Source organism: Oreochromis niloticus, linkage group LG15 (assembly GCF_001858045.2).
Source record: "Oreochromis niloticus isolate F11D_XX linkage group LG15, O_niloticus_UMD_NMBU, whole genome shotgun sequence".
NCBI classification, from domain to species: Eukaryota; Metazoa; Chordata; class Actinopteri; order Cichliformes; family Cichlidae; genus Oreochromis; species Oreochromis niloticus.
The window spans coordinates 6,571,802-6,593,154 of record NC_031980.2 but is presented as its reverse complement, the minus strand read 5'-3'; the positions used below and the strand labels follow the sequence as shown (position 1 = coordinate 6,593,154).

General features: G+C 40.9%; 1 protein-coding gene across 1 annotated transcript in view; it reads right to left on the bottom strand.

The window, feature by feature from the left end:
- nkain2 (sodium/potassium transporting ATPase interacting 2) overlaps nucleotides 1–21,353 on the bottom strand; it is a 108,953-nt gene that overhangs the window by 39,029 nt on the left and 48,571 nt on the right. The window contains exons 2-3 of the mRNA XM_005449640.4: nucleotides 14,943–15,080; nucleotides 12,072–12,152 (exon numbers count right to left, since the gene is read on the bottom strand). Coding sequence (XP_005449697.1) covers nucleotides 12,072–12,152; nucleotides 14,943–15,080 — 219 coding nt within the window. The remainder of the gene's footprint in view (nucleotides 1–12,071; nucleotides 12,153–14,942; nucleotides 15,081–21,353) is intronic.

Sequence of the window (21,353 nt, the reverse complement as noted above, 5' to 3'; positions counted from 1 at the left end):
TTCTCTCACTGTGTCTCTCTCTCTGTTATTTCACACCAACATAATCAGTCACTGTGCATCTCCCTGCCTTGTTTTGCCATAATTTCCCACGGGTGTTAGATGAGGCCTTAACCCATAATGCTTGAAGCACTTTTCTCCTATCAGATTGGATGGGGTTTTGGGGGAATTGTTTGTGTGTGAGTGTGCTGGGGGGTAGATAGTGATGAGGTCTGTTCCAGATCATAACCCTGACCTTAACCATACCAAACCTATTACCATTTCTAATCAAATGCCTCAACAAAGTCACTCTAACCTCTTCAATCTCTCTGATCGGTGGGCCAATTATAGTGCTTCTACCCCAGGTGGAATCCATAATTTCATGAAAGGGAGGGGCTGCTAAAAGAACCGTGCAGCGAGTGAACTATTTCATTCAGTCACACCTTAAAGAGTAATTCAGAATCCTGTCAGAGCTTTATATTTGCGAATTCCAAAACAAAGAAGAAGAAAAAAAGAAAGAAACCCTAAAGAATATTTTCACACGTAAACAGACAGCTGTATTGTTAAAGATGCGCTAATCATTATTCGTATATTAAACAATGATCAAACTGCTGTGTGGGAAGTGAAAAGGTGTTACTTGTAAAGAAGAATGCAAAAATTACATGCAAATTCAGCATATCCCATGGACTCTAAGGGGCTAGTTTTGGCTCTTACAAGGCCATGCACAATATCTGACTCTTTAAAGTGAAACATAACCAGATTTCTCACATATATTTAGGAAGAAGTCCCCTGTCAAACCAAGACAAGGTATCTACTGATCTCAGTTAGTTTTGAGATGAATGGTATTGGAATTTTTTAACGACACCCGATAAAATAAATTACTTTTAAAAATGTGTGACTTTGGCTCTGATGCAGCCCCCTCACTTTCTCTGAAGCCACCATTCGGTGGTCTCAGGCAACATCCCACCCACACAACTTGGTTGCATGTCACAAGTAATAGTCAACACTGAAGGCTGCTGTGCCACAGATGGGCACAGAGGGGCTCATTTGCAGACTAGAGCCTCTCTGGTGTGCAAGCAGAGGTAAGTTTTGAAGGTAAAAAACAGATATTGGAGAGGTTGCAAAGAAACAACAACGAAACACTGCAATGCTTTAACCTGAACTCGCCATTGGCAGCAAAATCTTATGAGCTATACTTATGATGTTTCCCAGTACAAGTGAAAGCTTACAAATAACACACTTTATGCACTTCCTACTGATAAAAGAGTAATGGTATGTTTGCATAGACATATGGGTAACTAAAGCAAATTTCAGTGAGCATGTTTATTTTAACTTGTGATATTCTGATTTCAAGATGTTGAAAAGTAGAAAATAAAAATGGCTTTGGATTCTGGTGCATTCAATTCAATTCAATTTAGTTCAATTGAGTGATTAGAGCATGCCGTATGCATTAAAGGTACTGCGCTGCAGTGGTTTGAATCATATCTTCCTTACAGGCTCCAGTTTGTTCATGTAACTGGACAGCAACTATGGGGTTCCACAGGGTTCCGTGCTAGGGCCAATTCCGTTTACATTATACATGCATCTATTAGGCAGTATCATTAGAAAGCATAGCATACATTTTCTATGCTTTCTATTCTTCTATTTCTATGCTATGGAGATGATACCTGACTTTATCTATGCTTGAGGAGGAGAAGAGAGAAGAGGGATTTTAAATTTAAATCTGGATTTAACAGGGAGCCAATAAAGAGAAGGCAATATGCTCTCTCATTCTCATCCCTGTCCATACTCTCACTGCAGAATTTTGGATCAATCCAAGGTTTTTCAGGGTGTTTTCAGGACATCCCAATAATAATGACTTACAGTAGTCCAGTCTAGAAGTCATAAACCCATGAAATAGTTTTTCAGTATCACTCTGGTGCAGGGTGTTTCTCATTTTTGAGATACTGCATAAATGCAGAAAGCAGTCCTACATAGATGTTAAATATGCACACTGAAGGACATATCCTGGTCAAAAACAACTCCAAGATTCCATCTTGGAGGGACTGCCATCCAGATACCTCCGTAATCTCGATGGACTGATAATCAACAAAACTAAGTAGGAAAAATGTGTTCTTCTTTCTTGGTTATGATAAGAAGTACACTGTAAATTACAAGTTGAAGGCTAGGCAGATTAGCAGTTAAGCATTTACAGTGAAATCAAACTCTATCACTAACACAGTTGGGCTAAATCCATTAAGACTTGAAAATAACACAAGCTGCCATCCGGGCCCTGGGACAAGTTTGACTGTAGCAGGCAAGTCAATCAAATTCATTATCTACTGTGGCAGTAAGCCAATCTGTGCTCTGGTCGTTTCACACAAAACTGTACAGTAAAAACAAGTAACAATCAAATGGAATCACCAGTAATAATAGCTCAGGGCTCAAGCAATAGAATTGGTGGGGTAGAAATGTCCCACTAGAGATCTGTTGAATGGAGAAGAAAAAAAAAAGCAATTTCATGCCACAATTTCAACAAATGCATCCATTGATCAAACGCAGACGGGGCAGATGGATTAACTCAGTGACTCAGGGTGGATGTTTTAACTAGAACGCCTGTGATTAAATGTGTGGGGATCCCCTCATTCATCGTCTCAATGCAACTATTAGCATAGAAACTGGAAACCTGTTTTCAACTTTCTTCAGCAATGAATTGGGTGGCTTGGAGTTTGATTTACTGTCATACTTCTAAAGCAATTCATCCCAGAGTAAAAAGCCCACCCCATGCTGACAACAGGCACATCTGATGTTAATATAAAATTGATATGAAAGCCACATTTGATATTTTTTTCTTCTTTCTTTCCTGCTCCTCTGTTAGATAAGCGATCCTATCTTGTTAAGAGGTTTTGTTGAACCAACTTTTTCCGTGTTTCGACTTCTTTTCCCCCCCTTGTCCCCGCTTCACCTCTTTTTCCCCGTTGAAAGACGCGTTGATTCACTTGTGGCTTCATCTCGCAGCACATCATCGTCTTCTACAGCTCTTATCACACTTTCTCATGTCTCATCCGCTCAGTCTCTCTCTTCACCCCTGATGCCTCGCTTTTCTTCTTTTCGTCACCAAAACTTTGGCCTTCTTTAATTTTTTTTCCTCCACACGTTTTATTTTGTCGCTGCTTCACTGTGTGTGTGTGTGTGTGTGTGTGTGGAAATCAAAATATTTTAAGGCAGTCTGGATTTAGTCCATGCACATAAACAAATATGCATCCCTCGTGCACACACGCTTTCACAAATTTGAAAAGTATGCAGGACACCCTCCCACACAGCACCCCCTCCCCACCCCGACCACCAATAAATGACTGACAGTTGGTGCGTGTGCGGCTCTACGAGCCCCTATCTGTGCGTTGCCCAGGGGGGTGGCTGCATCTTTTATACGACACAGTGGACTTTTCTGACACTTAGCTGTCTGAGAGTGTGCATGCATATGTGTGAGAGCGTGAATATGCGAGTGTGCGTTTGCAACATGGTGACAGTTCTCTCTCTCTCTCTCTCTCTCTCTCTCTCCACAGGCTCCTCTCCAAATCTGTCAGGGATGCCACATCAGAAATCTTTTTAAAGATTAATTTTATGGCATTGCTGCTATATTAGATAGTGCAGCAGCGAGTGACAGGAAGGATGGGACTGTGACAGACTGATATATGGTATGAATCTTGGGCTTAAACTCAAATTACTGTCAAGACAGGATGTACACCTTATCTTGCCTCTGGGGCTCCACGGGGGCCTCGTGGAAGGCAAAGATACACGTTAGATAGAAAGTTTTATCAAACACAAATGTTAGAAAAGCAAAAAAGAAAAGGCTTACTGAAAGGCAGACACAGTCAGTTATTTAGCGGAAATGTAAAAATAAACAAATATAAACTGTTTGCTTATAATATGCCATTCTAATACATCTGAAAATCAGTATAAAGCTGAAAAATCCATAGGCGTGTTGTTCTAGGATTTGTACACAAAAACCTGCCTCGTGCTGACATGTGTTAAAGACATGCATCAGTGTACTGGGTGTCTACTTGGAGGCAGCGTCTAAAATTAACTGTTTGACCCAGCAGTCAATAGGAGTGGTTAAAAAAAAATCATCTGCCACGTGTCTTTTTTTTAGTTCAATAAAGTAATTTTTTTTCGGCCTTGTTTGTGTCACACTCGTATTTATTTCAGTACACTGATTTTAGATAACCAAATATCTAGTTGAATATTAACATAAAAAGAGGCTAGAGTGAAATTATTTCAATATTCATTCATTAGTACAAGCATTAATAGAACCAAAGACATGTGGATCTTAAAATTCTACTTATCTGTCTTTTATTCTGTGCCATGTAGAGCCTAACACTGGCATCTCTACAGAAGTCGTAAAGCGCCGACTCTGGCAAAAAGTAATTAAGTCACTGAAGATTAAAGTGACAGGCTGTTCATGCATATGTATGTCTACTTAGGTTTCTCATTGCTCAAGAGTTGTCTGCCATATTGGATGTGATACAACAACTGGTTGCTAGTGGACAATGTGTATTCCCCAACTGGCTGGCTGTGTTTCCTGGATGTTGCTAGCTGTTGCTGGGTGAAACCGGTTGCAAAAATGGTGCTACACCAAAAAACCTGGTTGCTAGCAGACAGCCATGGTTGACTGCAGGTTTTCGTATTTGTCAGTAAATATTTATTAACTGCTAGATGAATAAGTGCGATGCAAACTAGAGATGACGAAGTAAAAGTTGTGGCTCAGCTCTTATGCTGCAGCCAGTGTGTTTTCGAAAGGCGCCACTTTTACTTTGCAGGCGAATGGTCTCTATGCCCATTTTGTGTTGCACTCTTCAAAGTTTCAGTACAACTCAGAGATAGCGTTTGTTGTTTTTGCCACTTATTTGGAGAATACATATTTTTTCCTAGCCACAGACGGTTGCCACGGGATTACCGGCTGGTCTGTAGGCCTGTGTGACTCAAACTTTAGCAGTCATCTCCCTACAACTGCCATCCACCTCCACCATACACTTGCAACCAGTTGGGGAATACTCATTTTTGCCCATTACATGCAATGGTTGCCAGATGGCTGCAGACCAGTCTCTGAATGAGCAGGGCCTTATTCACTTGATCCTACGTTGTCACCATGATTGTCACATGTCCAACACGGCGGACAAGTTAATGACATGTGGTTAGTAGTCACTTGCCTGTGAAACCTCAACACATTTGCACTGTTTGCCTGCATCAAACAATCCTGATGCAGGCAAACAGTGAGGCATTATTTTACACGATGCGAAATGTCAAGTTCTGAAAGCAGCTTCCTTCGGTGACCGGTGTGGTGCTCTGTGTCTGCTGCTCTGCCATTATAACTTGATCTAATTCCTAAGTCCAGTAACAAGTAATTCACTCTACATTTTAAGAATCTCTTTACACCAATATTTTAAAAAGAATAATATTGTTTTTAAAAAAAAATCTCCAGAGCTCTAGGCATGTTCCCAGTCAGCTCACATAAGTCTAAGGCTACGGGTTAAGATGTACTGTGTGAATATGCCACTTCCTTGCATCTGATTGGCTAATATTCACTGCTTGGTTATGTTTATAGCTAAACAGTTAGGGCTGGGAGAAAGCCAAACTCAATCACAGAAAGAAGAGCACAGTAGCATTACCCCTGTTAATGACATCATCCTAGCGTTTTGTTAGTGTGGCAAAGACAACCTTCTGAAATTTACTCAAAGAATCGGAAAACGTACCCCCACCTGGTCCTCGCGGGTGTTAATTTTACAACCTGTCTGGAGGATTAAAGGCATATCCACTAGGGACAGATCATTATTGTACATTGAGTTTCCCTCACAATGTTCTGCCACATGTACTTGGGGTATACCCCAATATACCCCCGTATACCACCATCTAATACAATCTAATATTAGATTGTATTAGATGGTACTTGCTACAATGGTCAGAATGGATAAAGACCATCATTGGCTTGATTTCTCACACACTGAAACAGATACCTGTAGAGTCATGTAATATGTAATTTTTGGGGGTATTTTATAGGCAAAATAATGCAACCGTTGCTGTCTCTAGATTCATGAAAGATCAAGGAAGGTCAGCTTTGGTCAACATAAATGAGAAGACTTAGAGGATGTTCAGTTTAGTTAAATAAAAAGGAGAATTTTTGCTGTAGTATCAGTGCTTCCCATAGGCCTGAAAAATAAAGCTAACACATCAGAGGGCGCAAACTGAAGTTCCTCTAAGTGCCACTTGAGGTTGGTTCCAAAAGGGAGTCAATGCCCATAGACTCCATTTTAAAATGGCCAACTTTACAGTATTAAAAACATATTTACAGCCCGCAAAAAAAAAAAAAAAAAAAAAAAAAGATTTCTCTTCTCATAGCAACTCTGAGTGGGGTCATCCACCTGGATAATTGAGTTAGGCAGCCTATCAGCATCTGCTAGGCCTCATCCACTCTTCACTGTGTGTGTGTGTGTGCTGCTGGAGCATTTTTAATGGATTGTCTGGCTAATATTATGGCTTGTTGTGCAGAACAGAGCATCCAAAAAGCGTCTACTTTGGTTTTACTGGGGGAAATACTAGTATTTTATCAGTCTGTTACTTTAGCCAATAACATGGCACTCCACTCTTTCACTTCATAAAGTTTGGCTACAAAAAGCCAACATGGCAGCAACATCTCAGTGATTCCTAGCATTATATGAGGCACAGCATTGATTTTAATGAAACAAACACGCTGGATACACCTGCATTTCCATTAAATATGGGTAACCTTAATCTGCTGATGAAATCTGTGTGATACTGTTGAAATCTCCAGAAGAAGAGAATAAGCCAGCTGTCAACTGCTGTTCCTGCCGTTAATAACAAACTGTCAAGCTCAAAATAATTCAGGAATAAAAAAGTGAGTTCCCTCTAACTTTGATTTACGGGCTTGCTGTGTGTTTGTGTGTGTGTGTGTCTGTATGTGTGGGACAATGTCAGTGAGTCATCGCTGACGTGCACCATGCTCCCACAGTGTCCTGTTAGCTCTCAGTGTCATGATGTCTCATCAAACCCACTTTGCCGTAATCTCAGTCATGATAATGATCTGCCTGTTCTTTCAGCGTCTGTCCATCTGGTTGCCTGGTTTTAGGACGTCAAACTGAGCTGACAAACACTGACACCCCCCCACCCCCACCCACCCCAACCGCTCAGTGTCTCTCCCACTTTTCTGCTCACTTTCATGGGGGTTTACTTTCCTTATCAAGAAGAAATGTCATGGGCGTTTGGCAAATGCCATACCTTTACAGGCCTAATATTTCTGACTTTTCCTGCTGTTGTACAACAAAACACCAAGAACATTTGCAGTTAGCAGAACATCAAACAGCCTGTGTGCCGTGCGCTGCATGGTTAAAATGAAATCTGTCATCATGGAAGGAATTGAGAAGATTCGATGCCTTTGCCTGCAATATTTCCCCTAGTTTAAAACATAAAATACAGAAAAAATATATAAAATGAAGGCTGGCCCCTAAGCGCTCACTTATTTCCCTGATAGGCTGATAAACATACAATCTGGATATCAAGTCTATTAATGGATAAAACTGAGTGTTGGGCTGAAAAAAATGACATCAAAGCTACATTACAAAACCAAGTGTCAGTGATAACATAGCGTAAATCAAAGGACTGTCACCCTCTTTCATTTGCAGACGCCAGACGGCTTTTATGAAGAAAAATGCAGCGTGTCACAATCAGTTTTGTCCCGTGACCCCGCAGTAATGGTGTGAGTGTATAAAGTAATGGGCTGTACACAAATCCCTGCCCTGTATTGTCCACTAACAGGAGTGCCTTCTCAACAGGGCCACTTTTCACGTGTCTCGACAAAAGAAATTTGAAGGAGGAGGGAGAATGAAGAACGAGGCGAGAGATGAAGATGTGCGAGACAGAAGAGGAGCATGGGACTTTGGAAAGCAACTTGAAAAAGACTTGATTATAGGGTGAGCAGAGGGAGAGGAGGGATGACTTACATGGAGATAGAGAGAGAGCGAGGCGCAGGAGGAGGGAGAGAGAGCGAGACTGAGCGAGAGAGTGGCATTGAGAAGCAAATGGGAGAGAGAGTTTCAAAGAAATTTCATTTATATCATGGCATTCTTGAAGCGCGTGCCAACCTCACCCTTATCAAATACTGACAAGTGGCGGCGTGATACATAAATAGAGGCAGCAGGAAAAGAACATGTCACGATGATACTCATCTCACTCTCTGGTAAATATACTGTACAAACCATGTATTATTGATACACTCGTATTCGTATCCGAGCCTGAAGTCTGTTTTCGCTGGGCTGTCATGATATTATATCAACTTTTATCAGCTGCTGGTTGGGATCCAATTAAATCTGGCGCTAACATCTAGTTTCCCTGAGGGTGATTAAACCGGAGAGCATTATAGACCAGGAAGCCCACAGCTAACCAGCTAAAAGGTCAGCTGGGACTCTACATGTGGAACTGGTTATTCTACACACCTGCACTCCACTTTGCAACCCACCTTCATCTCCAGCCTTTATATATAAAGGCGGGGAGATGCATTGCCTACTCTGAGGCCATTCACACAAAGCACGAATTTCTGAGTTTTTAGAATGTGAACTTGTCCTATAATGCAGCGGTCCCCAACCTTTTTTGCCAGTTAAACCAGTACAATACCAAAAACCAGAAGATTTATTCATAACACACAGGAAAAGACCCAGGGAAACCGAGTTAACAATAAAAACAATTTTTTTTAAAAAGGATGAAAACCGATAAAAACCCTGAAAACCATAAATTTTACACCCGAGCCTCAGCTCTAGCGGCCCAGTACCAAACGACTCGGCCCGGGGGTTGAGGACTACTGCTATAACGTATATACACACCAGAAGTCAGCATCAAGCTATCAAACCAGCATCAGAAACAAGATGAGCTGGTTCCAATGTTTCTAAACAAGAGAAAGAAAAACTGAAATTCTGGGTTCATCTAATCCTCCTGAGAGGTAAGCAGCAGGGAGAATTTCATGGTTTGGTCCAGGAGTTGAAGTTATATCAGAGCTGCTTTTGTACTTCAGGGTAGTTTAAACTCTTGTTGGCGGAGTTGGGACCACATCTGAGGAGGCAGAGAAATAATTTCAAAGCCAACTGACCCTTAGCCGCGTCTAGCTGTGTCTGAAGTAAAACAGTATTATATTACTATTTGTATATTCAGTACTGGTGAGTGTTTTGAGATATGAGTGCACTTGTTGCCAAATGCAGTGATCTGATTGGTCAGATCTGTTTATTTACATCTGAAAATCTTTAACAATCAAGCTTAATTTTAAAAAACAAAATGCAGCACAGCTGCATTAAGGATAGATGAGTCTGAAAAATATTTTTAACATACAATATATTTGCACAGATTTACAGTTAATGCAGAAGGGATGAGAGGGTCCAAAACAGAACCACACCAATATAAATAAGTATAGATGGAAGTATCCAAGTTAAATACCTTTGGGGATTCAGTGGTTGCTGGAAGTTGAGAGAAGTTTATGTTGGGACCTGCTCACTTCAAGTCACTGAGCATAATTTACCTCCCACTGTTCACCACATCGCTGCAAATCACTTCCAGTGTTTAAAGCTCTTCTAAGATCTTAATTTTGTAAAAATTTTGAGGCCTGTTGCCAAATTTGTTGTTCATATTATTCTGGCGTTGACTACCACTGACAATGCAGGGGTACAAAAATCAGTTTTCTTATGTTTTAAACTGGAAGTGTACATCTGTGGAAACAATATCAGACTTGTACTTGTTTTACATGTGGACCAGAATAATAATAGCCCTCAGGTCAGAAATTAAGCCTCGGAACGGTTGGTGATGGATTTATATCTCACACTGTATAACAGCTGGTGGAGCCGATCGGAGGAGAAGCGGGACTTTGTGGTTTTCTCTGCTGCGGTAACTGGGTCAAGGAGGATGTGTCCTTGAGGCACGTGCAAACTGTTCTGGTCATAAAAACAAAGCTGTTTAGCATCTGGTTTGTGTGTGCTTCTGTACGATTGGTCAGCGGGTAATTGATGATGGTATTACTAATTAACTGGCTGCTTTGCCCTCATTAGAAACCAGATGTGTTGATTTTGGTCAGGAGAGCTGAAGCCTTTTAAATGACTTTATCTTACAGAACAAAGAGTCATAATTTTAACCCAAAGAAAAGTGGTCCACACTATTTATTTTGCTGTGCCATTTCCGCATGTTTCTACCTTCCACTCTATCCTTGTAAAATGACAGACTTGCTCGTTTTTCCCATGTGATAAAAACAAAACCCAAACAGTAGTCCCCTGTCCTCTCAGTTTCAGTGGTTTCTGTTAAAACTAGGCCATGGGGATATTGAGAGGTATAGACCAATCAGCCACTGACCCACTGTCGGATGCGGTGAATAAAATTTATCGCCCAGGTATTTGGATTTCTAAACAGAAGGCGGATTTTAGACGACTTTCAACTCAAAATTGAAATGTGTAAAAATCTGTAAAAAAGGCTGAGAGTGTAGACTGTGTGTCTGCGTGGAAAGAGCAGAGACGGTATGAGTATATACAAGTACCAGATATAAAAGAAACTGTACTCCTAAATATCATTAATTGATTGATGGATGATTGATGGAAAAACCAATAAGATGTAGATTAGAACAGATTAAGACAGATGTATGAGGCGGCTGTAGCTGCAGTCCTGTGTCAGATATTGAACTGATAGCAAGCATGTTGTGAAACTGTCCAACAAAACAAGTAAATTACAGAGAAGTGAGGCAATATTTTTTTTCAACAGCCACACACCCGAGTGTGTAATCAGCAATAATCAGCACTCACATCAACTGATTTCTTCTGTTTATGGAAGCACTGATTAGCTTTAATAAATCATCCAAGCTGATAATATGCATTTAAATCAACAAATTTGGAGTTTAGAAAAGGCTAACTTCTGAAAAACGCATCAAAAAGAATTTGAACAACCTCCAGTCATCTCTAATATTTATTAGTGCATAATAGCAACATAGTGATTTTAAAATCAAACCAATGATGGCTGAAGGAAATCATTTCACTACAATGCAATGTTCCAGTAGGAAATCTTTGGTCCTGACATTCATGCACATTTTGCTTTGGCACATACCACCAATCTCTCCACTGTTGCACTCAAAGTACCCCAACATTCCATATAGCAATGCTCCCCAATGGCCGCTGCCTTCCCCTAGCGGGACGATATATCCTGGCAAACCACAGAAAAAGCTCAGCAACAGCTCAAGAAACATGACAAACCATCCAGCCTCGCCAGACCCCAATCGATCAATCAGTCAACCAAGCATCTACAAAATGCACTGGAACAAGCCCGATCCGCAGAGGCCAAAATCCATATTTCACAAGACCCAAAGGGTGCCAGAGACTGCAGGACGTCCCCAGAAGAATTACAACTAGCTTGGTGGCACAAGGGGAACCAATGTACATGTAATGGCAGACGGTTTTAAAGTTGATTAAACCCTCACAAATAATCGGCTTATTTAGTGAGTTAATTCTTTTCTGCATATTTGTGTGACTCATATAGCATGCTGGGAGTAAACAAAGCCATATCTAAATGCAAAAAATAAAATAAAATACATAATAATAATTCAGTTCCCCACACCACTTGAATGTGTGTTATCAGATTTATATCCGTATTTTGCATTGGTGCTCCCTCCCCTCTATGTGATGGTTGAGAGGTGCTTCATCAGAGGCGGAAGTTTGACCGAGGTCCTGGTGGTGATCGTCTCTGCTGAGACCCGGGACAGCAGTACAGTGTTGAATTTCAGTCCAGCCCAAGGTCAACCCTTTCTCATTCAGGTTGAGGGATTCTGGCTGAATGCATTTTCATGGGGCTGCGTTTAGACTTTGTGAACAAGTAAACAAGTTTGAGAACACGCCATTTACCATTTACCATTTACCCAAATGAACAGTGTGGCTCAAGTCACTGTGTCCAACCTGGGTGTATAACACAGTATATATTAAACTTGCAGGTAACTTGAACTTGTTTAGAGAATCAATGCATTGCTACTTTTGGCTTTTTTGTGTGTTGACGCTGGCACATAAAGACTTGACAATGAAAATCTTTCTTACTCTGGACAGGTCTCCAACCTCCAGGTAAAAGCAGATGATGAAAACGTTCCAAGTCATCCAAACTACGAGCCAGGCTGCATACTGCGGAGAAACAGGCAGAGAGATACGCAGAGAGGAAAGTGAGATGCCGACCAGACTTGACAAGCCTTTGTTAGAGAATTTAAAACGCATCTTCGTGTCTTGCATTGGGACTGGGTGAGACGGAGAGAAAAGACAGAGGGAGGCTTCACTTTTGATGTCGTTGAGATGCAAAGAAACAGAAACAACTGCGAATAGTGCAACTGATCACCTGAATCAAACCAGACAGGAAGAGAAAATGGATAGCGCTGTTGTTTGTGTGTGTGTTTGTGCGAGTTATAAGAAAAGGAGAATGATTTTACAAGCTTTGATACAACTTTCAGTCTCTTTCATTAACTGAATCTTCTTACTAAACCTTGTGTGTCCACTTGAAGGTCTTCTGATTGGATTAATACAATGTGACAATGTGAAGGGGAGCTTTGCACTAATCTGCTAATTCCTCCTCGAAAGTTCTTCCTACTCCCACTCTGTTCACACCATCTTTTTACTTTTTTTTTTTTTTTTTACAATAATGCATTTTCAAATATATATACCGATCAGCCACATCACCACCTCTAACCTATTAGAGCATGAATATGGGACCTCTGGAGTCTGATGGCATCAGGATTCTGGTATAGAGGGGTGGAGCTGCTTTGCATTTGGCTTCTGTCTGCACATCCCACAGAAGCTTGATTGGACTGGGATCTTGGGAGTGTGCAGGCTCTGATAATGCCTTAGGTCCTTGGGTTCTTTGTTAAAAAAAAAAGAAAAAAAAAAGTTTTGCTAGCAATGTTCCAGGTTTTTGATTTGCTATTCAATTAAACGGGAGAAAACCAGGGAGTAGTCTAAACGTCAGAAAAATGAGGTTAAAATTTGTCCATACAAACAGATTTTATGCATTTAATGGCTGTTTAAAACCATTATTCAAACTCTTTAATAATCAAATTGTATTTTAAATCCCTTAAAAAGCACATCTGCAACACAGCAATACAGTCATGTGGGAAACAAAGTGTTCACTGGGCAGTCCTGTGAAAAACTAATTACACTCCATAATTCTAGCTTGTAGAAGCACCTTTAGCAGCAATAAGTTGAAGTAATTGTTTTATGTATGACTTCATCAGTCTCTCACATTGTTGTGGGGGAAATTTTGGACCACTCTTCTTTACAACATTGCTCGAGTGCCTTGAGGTTTGCGAGCATTCATCTATGCACTACTCTCTTAAATTTCTGCCACAGCATCTCAGTCAGGTTAACTCGTACTAGGGCATTGCAGCACCTTGATTCTTTTTCTTCAGCTGTTCCATAGTAGATTTGCTGCTGTGCTTAGGATCATTGTCCTGTTTCGTGACCCAATTTGGCCAAGCTTTCCAGACATCTTGTGGTTTGTTCAGATGCAGCTTTGCAAACCTAAGCTGTACTGTCATGTTCTTTTTAGAGAGAAGAGGCTTTCTCCTGGAAACCCTTCCAAACAAGCCAAACTTGTTCGGTCGTTTTCTAATTGTACTGTCACGAACTTTAACATTTAACATGCTAACTGAGGCCTGTAGAGTAGGCTTTTGCACTTTCTGTGAGCTTTTCACCACAAGCTGAATTTGCTGGGATCCACCTGGGATATTTTCCTGTGAAAACTTTCTGTTTCACCGAAATGCACATGTCAAAATAACATCAACATGAATGCCTGGAACCAGATTTCCTGGCAAGCTTTACATTGTGATGAGATGATCAGCGTTATTCACTCAAACTGTCAATTTTAATGTAGTGGCTCATTGGTATATAAAATAAATACAGTAGATGGTCTTCCATCAATCTTGCATCCACCAGCAGATGTGTTTTTATTAATTATTAATGCAAACTGTTTAAATTTTCTCTGTTATCCATTCAAGTGGATTTTATAGTGCATTCTCCAGGTATGAATGAACTTTTGCAGAATAAGTTTTCACTGTCTGGCACTTTTTTTAACGAAAGGTTAAAAAGAGAGAGAGCAGAGTAGGGCTGCACGATTTTGCATAAAATGAGAATCACGATTTTTTTGCTTAGAATTGAGATCACGATTCTCTCACGATTTTCTTTTCCAGTATAAATATTTATTGCACTTATTAACTGCACATCAACTTCGTAACAGTTGAGACTGAACATAAAAACAATAAATGTCTCACATTTTGTCATTGCCGCAAAATGTTGTACTGCTTGTAATTCCGTCTCCACCGTTGCTCGACACTGCGTGTATAGAGCAGGTAGTGCAACATTTGAAAAATAGTTGCAGGACGGCACTGTGTAGCGTTTGTCTAGGGTGTTGATCATTTTCCTAAATCCCTCGTTTTGCACAGTGTTGATGGGAGCCATATCTTTAGCCAGGTGATAAGTGATAGCCTCCGTAATTTCTTTGTGCCTGCGGGAGTTCGACGGGTATGGGGAAGCGCTGTATAAGGTTCCCGTTATTGATGTGGTTGACCGGGACGGATTTTCTCCTGTCACTTTCTTGGCCTTTACAGCTTCGTCATCTCTCACGTGCTCTCTGTTGTTTTTTCCCTGCCAGCTGGCTTCGGTATTACGTGGTATAAGGCTCCGCCCTTGTCATTTGTTGAGCAGGAAGAGTGAGCGCTTGTTTTCATGCAGATTATGTCCCGGATCAAAATGCGGTACAATCGTCATCTTTTTTTTTTTTTTTTTTTAAATCGTTGTCATTTGGAAATGAGATTGCACATAAGTATGAATTGAGATAGCGATTTTCTAACGATTAATTGTGCAGCCCTAGAGCAGAGTATAAGTAAAATGCTTGTTTTGAGTCAGTGTCTGCATTTGTGCAAAACTCACCCCAGTGACATATCTCGGTCTGAACTGAATGGTGCCAAAAAGGCCCAGGATGACAACAATGATGTGCAGGAAGTTGGTCAGGATGGGAGCCCACTGGTATCCCAGGAAATCTATCACCTGGCGCTCCAGCACACTGACCTGATAGAAAAAAGAAGGGAAGGAGTGAGATTAGAGGCAAGAAAACAAAGGCATGCTTTCTGTAAAAAAAAAAAAAAATAATAATAATGATAATAATAAATAATGTATACTTTATTGATCCCAGGCACGACACTAGTGATCCTTCACCCACAGAAAGGCACAAATTCTAAAACACAGATGCTTTAGAAGCATCTTGAACGCCAGGAGGACCTATTAATCACCACAGTTTGTATTCTCATCAATCTGTCTTCTGACCATATGGTCATGACCTTTGTTCCCAAGTAATGGTGTTGGAGAATAAAAGTGTTTTTACACATGTCAAAGTGAAGATGATGCCCTTCTGGATCTAAATGATCTGACTTAGTGTTTTCACCCATCTGGACATTTGAGAGAAAATTGTGTCATTAATCCTTGAAAAACTTCCAAAAACATGTTTCGTAAGCCCACAGTGAGCTTGCCCCTTGACCGCCACGCTCAGATCCGTTCATTCTTGAGTCCAAGTCAACATTTGTGCCAGATGTAATTAAATCCCTTACAGCTGCTCCTGAAATATCGCTTTCACGAGACAGCAGTGGACATGAGATTACTGGGACCTTGGTCTTTTGACCTCTGACCACAAAAATCTAATCAGTTCACCTCTGAGTCCAAAGTGAATGTCTGTGCCACACTGGAAGAAACCCGTTTAAAGCCTTCAAAAGGACAGCTTGAAAACAGAAGGCCTTTGGCCACAGCTGTCACTGGCACCGAGGCATAGAGATCGGCACCGTTTTTCCTAATTATCCCAGACATGCTGTGAAACCTCAAACAACTGGTCGACCAACAGAAAATTAATCATTAGTCATTAATCATGGCTAACTCCCTCAAATGTAAGGATTTGCTGTGGTTCTTTGTTAAATGCAGAAAACAATTTTGCAGATGAACCGCAGCCTAGCTCTGACGTAATATTTGAACTAACGATGGCTGTTTTTTTTTGTTTTTTAATTCGCCCCTTTTCTTCAATCAGCTGATTTTTCTGTCTTCTTTACACAGATTTATTTGGGACTCTTAATGATGAACTCACTGATGGGTCTGATGGGGTTAGAGAGGTCGTTTATCATAATAACAAAATATAAAATGCTTTGTCATAATGAAGTAAACTGTAATCAGTTATACATGCATTACTGTTAAGCTCCCAGGGCGGTGTGTGTGTGTGTGTGTGTGTGTGTGTGTGTGTGTGTGTGTGTGTGTGGTAAAGCGAGCGAGTCTGGGGGGTGAGGGTTATTATCATTCAGTCACTGTAGGCTCATGCTGAGATAGTTAATGAAGTTAGCACAGCATATGATATGGCACTGCTAAATATATTAACGCACACAGACAAAGACAGGGAGATGGTGAGGGGGGAACAAAGAGAAAGCATGAGACAAAGAAAAGGTGTGCACTAAAAAGAAATAAGAAAAAAATAAAACATGAAAGCTAAGGATGCCATTATTAGCTTCATTTAGCGCAAATGAGACTGATATTTACTGTTCTACGCTCTCAGCTAGAAGAGATTACACATCATCGACTTACATATCAAATCAAGGGCTTCATTACCAGCCGTGACTGTGTAGCTGGTATTGTTTTCAGCTTGTGAGTCTTCCTGTCTGTGAGTGTCTCTCATTTAAATGAATACTGTAGCAGGAGGTAACACAAAGGTGGTCTGTCTGCACAGATTTTGTCAAGATAGCACTGGAACCCTGCAAAATACAATCCCAAATCGTTATGGGTGGGTCGTTGAGTTTAAATTGAACTTTGTTTACACCTGCTCTCTTCTCACACACATGCAGGCAAATTTCTGGACGGCTGAGTTCAGAGTACCCTAATGTTAAGCCATACGGCAGCACTACAGACAAAGCTAGAGACCGTGTTGAGATGGGATCACACCAGCAGCGAAGCCTGGGTGTTCTTGGACACAAACCCATTATGAAAATATTACATGTTCATACATCAAATAAAGGTGTAGTGTAGTGGTTTACACATTTGCCTAGCAAGCGAAAGATCGCGGGACGTGACACCAATCTCTTTGGGGTTGCATCAAACAGGGCATGTGCTGTAAAAAAATCTGCCAAATCAAACATGTAGACCTGCTGTCTGTGGCAATCCATGTGAATAACAAAGCAGCTGAAAGGTATCTCATACAGGATATTTAATATAAGCATTAAATATACAAATGATTGTGTAACCATGGTTGTAGGCAGATTGTTTGTTTGTTCGGTGTTAATATTCTAGCACTAGCGTGAGGCTATCAACCCATTGTGGTACATTTTTGGCTGCACCAAAAGCCTCCTTTGATTTATGCTTCGGTCAATCTCAGATCATCTCAGTCACTTCTATGTTTGAAAAGCCGAGCAACACAAATGTGAAATGGAAAACGTCTGCCTTTAAAGTAAAAGTTGTGATTCAATTGTGTTTCAAAAGGTGCAACTTTTACTTTGAAGGCACTTTTTGCAGTTTCTTTAAAACTTAGCAAGTAGTTGGGGAATTAACATCAACCTAGCATCTGCCACCATCCTCCCATAACTGCTCGCCAACCAGTTGTTTTTTCCGTGGTTGCCAGGGGTTACTGACTGATCTCTAGGCCTGTGTGAACGCAGCTTTAATAACAATGACCAAATCCCCATTTTTTCCTAGCAACCCCATTGGTTGCCAGGTGATCGCCAACTTGTCTCTAGGCCTGCGTGAGGACTAACCTAATTAGTAAACACAAGTAATCAAATGTCAGCTAAACATTAAAGCATCATAGTTCTTTTGACTCTTTCAAGCTGACTTTATATTTGTAAAACTGTAGCAGAAGGCTAAGCTACATTAACTAACTTAACGGTTGGAGCTTATCTATATATAAATAAAAGCATATTTAATACACTTTTTCTTTTTTAAACCCAAAGTTTACGCTCAATATTTAACATTAAAGTAGGGCTGATGGGCACTGGAGGAAATCCTGCACAGATGGGGACATCCCAACAGTACCAGGCACGCTGTCATGACCACAACCGTAACAGTGCATGAACTTCACCAATCAGACCGTCGTTTTAAAAATGAGTTACTGAATGTGAAAGCTACACGGAAAAGGAAGGTGTATGAATGAGTGTGCGGCGTGCTGACATATGTGCATCCACCCATGTGTGGGTTTCTGTGTCAGGGCAGGTCTGCTGTGCTTGCACTTGACAGCACCTGCTGTTATTGGACACACTGGGCTCAGATGGCTCAACAATGTGTGAGATTGTGTGTGTGTGTGTGTGTGTGTGTGTGTGTGTGTGTGTGTGTGAGAGAGAGAGAGAGACTGTGCTTCTCTGTGTGAGTGCCTTTATGTTTGGATAGACTCTCTCTCTCTCTCTCTCTTTGTGTATCTGTATTATGTAAAAGTGTGTCCTCCCATTGACAATTATATACTGGTACAATTGTGTCTCTCTCACAAGCAGGCACACACAACCATACAGGCCATTATAAAAAGTCAGAGGCCTCCCAGCCTATTATAGAGGCCTCTCGGGGCCCCTCTTTCATCACCAATAATATAAACAGTCTTTACCCCAGCTGGGACACACACACACACACACACACACACACACACACACGTAAGAGAAGTCACAGAAAGGAGTATCCAGTGGAGAAATTCTGAGAGATGAAGTAAAGAATTTCTATAGTTTAACTATCAGTCACTTAAAAAAAAACAGTTGCCGGGGTTTATTGCTCTAACCTGGTATAGGAACCAATAAAAGGAATATTCAAATTCAGACCATCTGTTCATGCACTGCACTCGTCTTTTCATGTGAAACTCTCATTACATGGCTCAGCTGCAAAACAACTAACATCAGCTGCCCCAGTAGATCATCCTTTGTAATTCACTTCTTCAGTTCTCCTGACAGAAAGGAGACACGTAAGCACCCCCCCTCACCTCCCTACCCTCCTAACGCCCGCATCCTTTTTCATGAATCGTATGACAGAAGAAACAGTTTGAGTTTCTTCTGCTTTTCAGCAACTTTAACTCTGGGGGAACGGAGATGAAGAGCTGTGCATAGGAGCCTCGTTCCCAGCAGCAGTTTATGGCCTGCATGTAAGCAGATATGGCAGTTTTGTGATACGTGCAGCTGATGAAAGCTTCAGTGGTGTGCAGGTGGAGCTCCAAGCTGGCTAGCCGGGTCCTTTGGGATTGGATGCAGCTCGCTTTGATGCTGCTGACAGATTTGGACATTTCAGAGCCGATGCTTAGGCCGGGGATGCATGCACACTGGGGTTATTTTAATTGCCGTACATATGTACTGTAAATCTGCAGGTGGACACAGCAAATTACTCTCGATATGTTCTGGTCTAGCACATAAGAATACTTGGAGCTCTGGAGAGCCAATGCTTGCATCTATGAATGTGTGGAAAATAAAGTGGGTACTCCATTTCTCTGTTTAACAATGGTTCACAAAACACAGAAAACAACTTTATATTCAGCCTTCTGTCAATCTATCTAATGCCAGCACAAATTCCCTCAGGGACCAGGAATGTTTATTCCACCTACTGTTTTGTTAGCATAGACTGATGCGTGTGCTCTTCCTGGCATCAGCTTCCCAAATGCAGACGGAGTCTAAGTAGAGCTACAGTGAATCTATCACTCCCCTGCTATCCATTTGCTTGGAGAGAGACCAAATTCCTGAGAAAAAATAAAATAAATTCTGGGCTGCGTTTAAAGGGAAAGTAATCTAACTGCCAAAGTAACAAAGACCAATCACCTGCTTGTGGCAAACAATAATTTGCAGCTTTGCAAAAAACTTGGTTTTTATTTGTTACCAAGCTGCAGGAGGTGAAAGGTGGCATCGACAACAGTTTTCCACAAACGACACTGTGACCTCTGTTGCCAGCTAATTTACTCTCCTGTCGTTGATTAGTGCTGTTAATGAAACTCTGTCAGTTACACACACACACACAAACACACTGGGGTGCAAGACCATCATAGCGTTTCGAACATTTAGGTTTTAGTGGTGGGTAAAGATACCCAACCTGCAACACTATCCATGTATCCAGGTTACTCCAGGCCAGTGTTAACTGTGCATATTTAAAGTTTCAGAAAAAATAAACGTGTGGATTTTTATTGTTGTTTTTGTAGGCAGGTTATTTGTGGCTGATGTGATTGTGGCAGATAGGTGCAACATTTGACAGTCACAGCAAATCTGTAGAACGGTTGGCGGCAACTGTTCTTAACTTGATTATGCAACTGAATGTTTAAAGGAATGTGACATTTGGTTGGGAAAACTAATGATTGATTGTGTAAAAAAGCAGGAATACTGCCAGCCGCCTGGTCTCTGGAGACGCACAGAATGCAAAGCAAGGTTTCTGCAATAACGGTTCATAGGTCAAGAGCTGCCGGGAAGTCTGGATAAAGTCCAGACAACTGTGTGGTGTTGCCGAACGCATCATACTGCTGCTAATGAATGATGATGAACAAATATCAGCTGAACAACTGAGTAAAACTGAATGGTACCCACTCTTTTACATGTATAAACAGAGGTTATTGTATACTGGACTAATTCCAAACACTTGCTAAGTGTTAGGCTAAAAATAAATAAATGAATGAATAAAATTCCAATGCTTTGTACTAATAGTGGTTAGAGTCTGACAGATACAGGATTTTTAAGACCGATACCATTATTTCGTGATTTAAAAATCACATATTCTTTCAGGCACAAGACACATAAACACATTTCCCTAAAATTTACTATGTTTAGTTATTTATTCTCTCATTTACGCTCTGCCCAACTACCCGCTGGTTTTCGTGTTTCTGGCGTTCCAAACACGGGTGTTGTAAATCAGGACATGTAGACTGCCCTCTGTTGGACAAACGATGGCAATGTCAACATTTGCAACATGGCTGATGGAGGTTTCTCACAATTCTTTTTTCCTTTTAAATTTTTAATTTATCGGCTGTTACAAATGCTGACATAGATCAGCAAATAGCTAGTTTCAGCCAATAGTACTGACTGGCGACATATCTAGAAGAAGTAAATATGCCTTTTGTTGAATTGTTTATCTCTCTTGTGACCATAACATTCTATTCAAATTGTCTTCCATTTCTTTTCTTTCGTTATTTTATTAATGAATGAACTTAACTGTCTGTTTGGTAAGCTAAGCCTGGCAAACTGGAGATGGACTGAAAAAAACCCATGAGGTAATGTGACGCAAGCAAAGCACATCTGCTAAAATATCTATTCACTAGCTGGGCCCATGTCCTCATTTTAGGTTTGGAAGCGTTTTTAGTAGATAAAGGCAAATGGC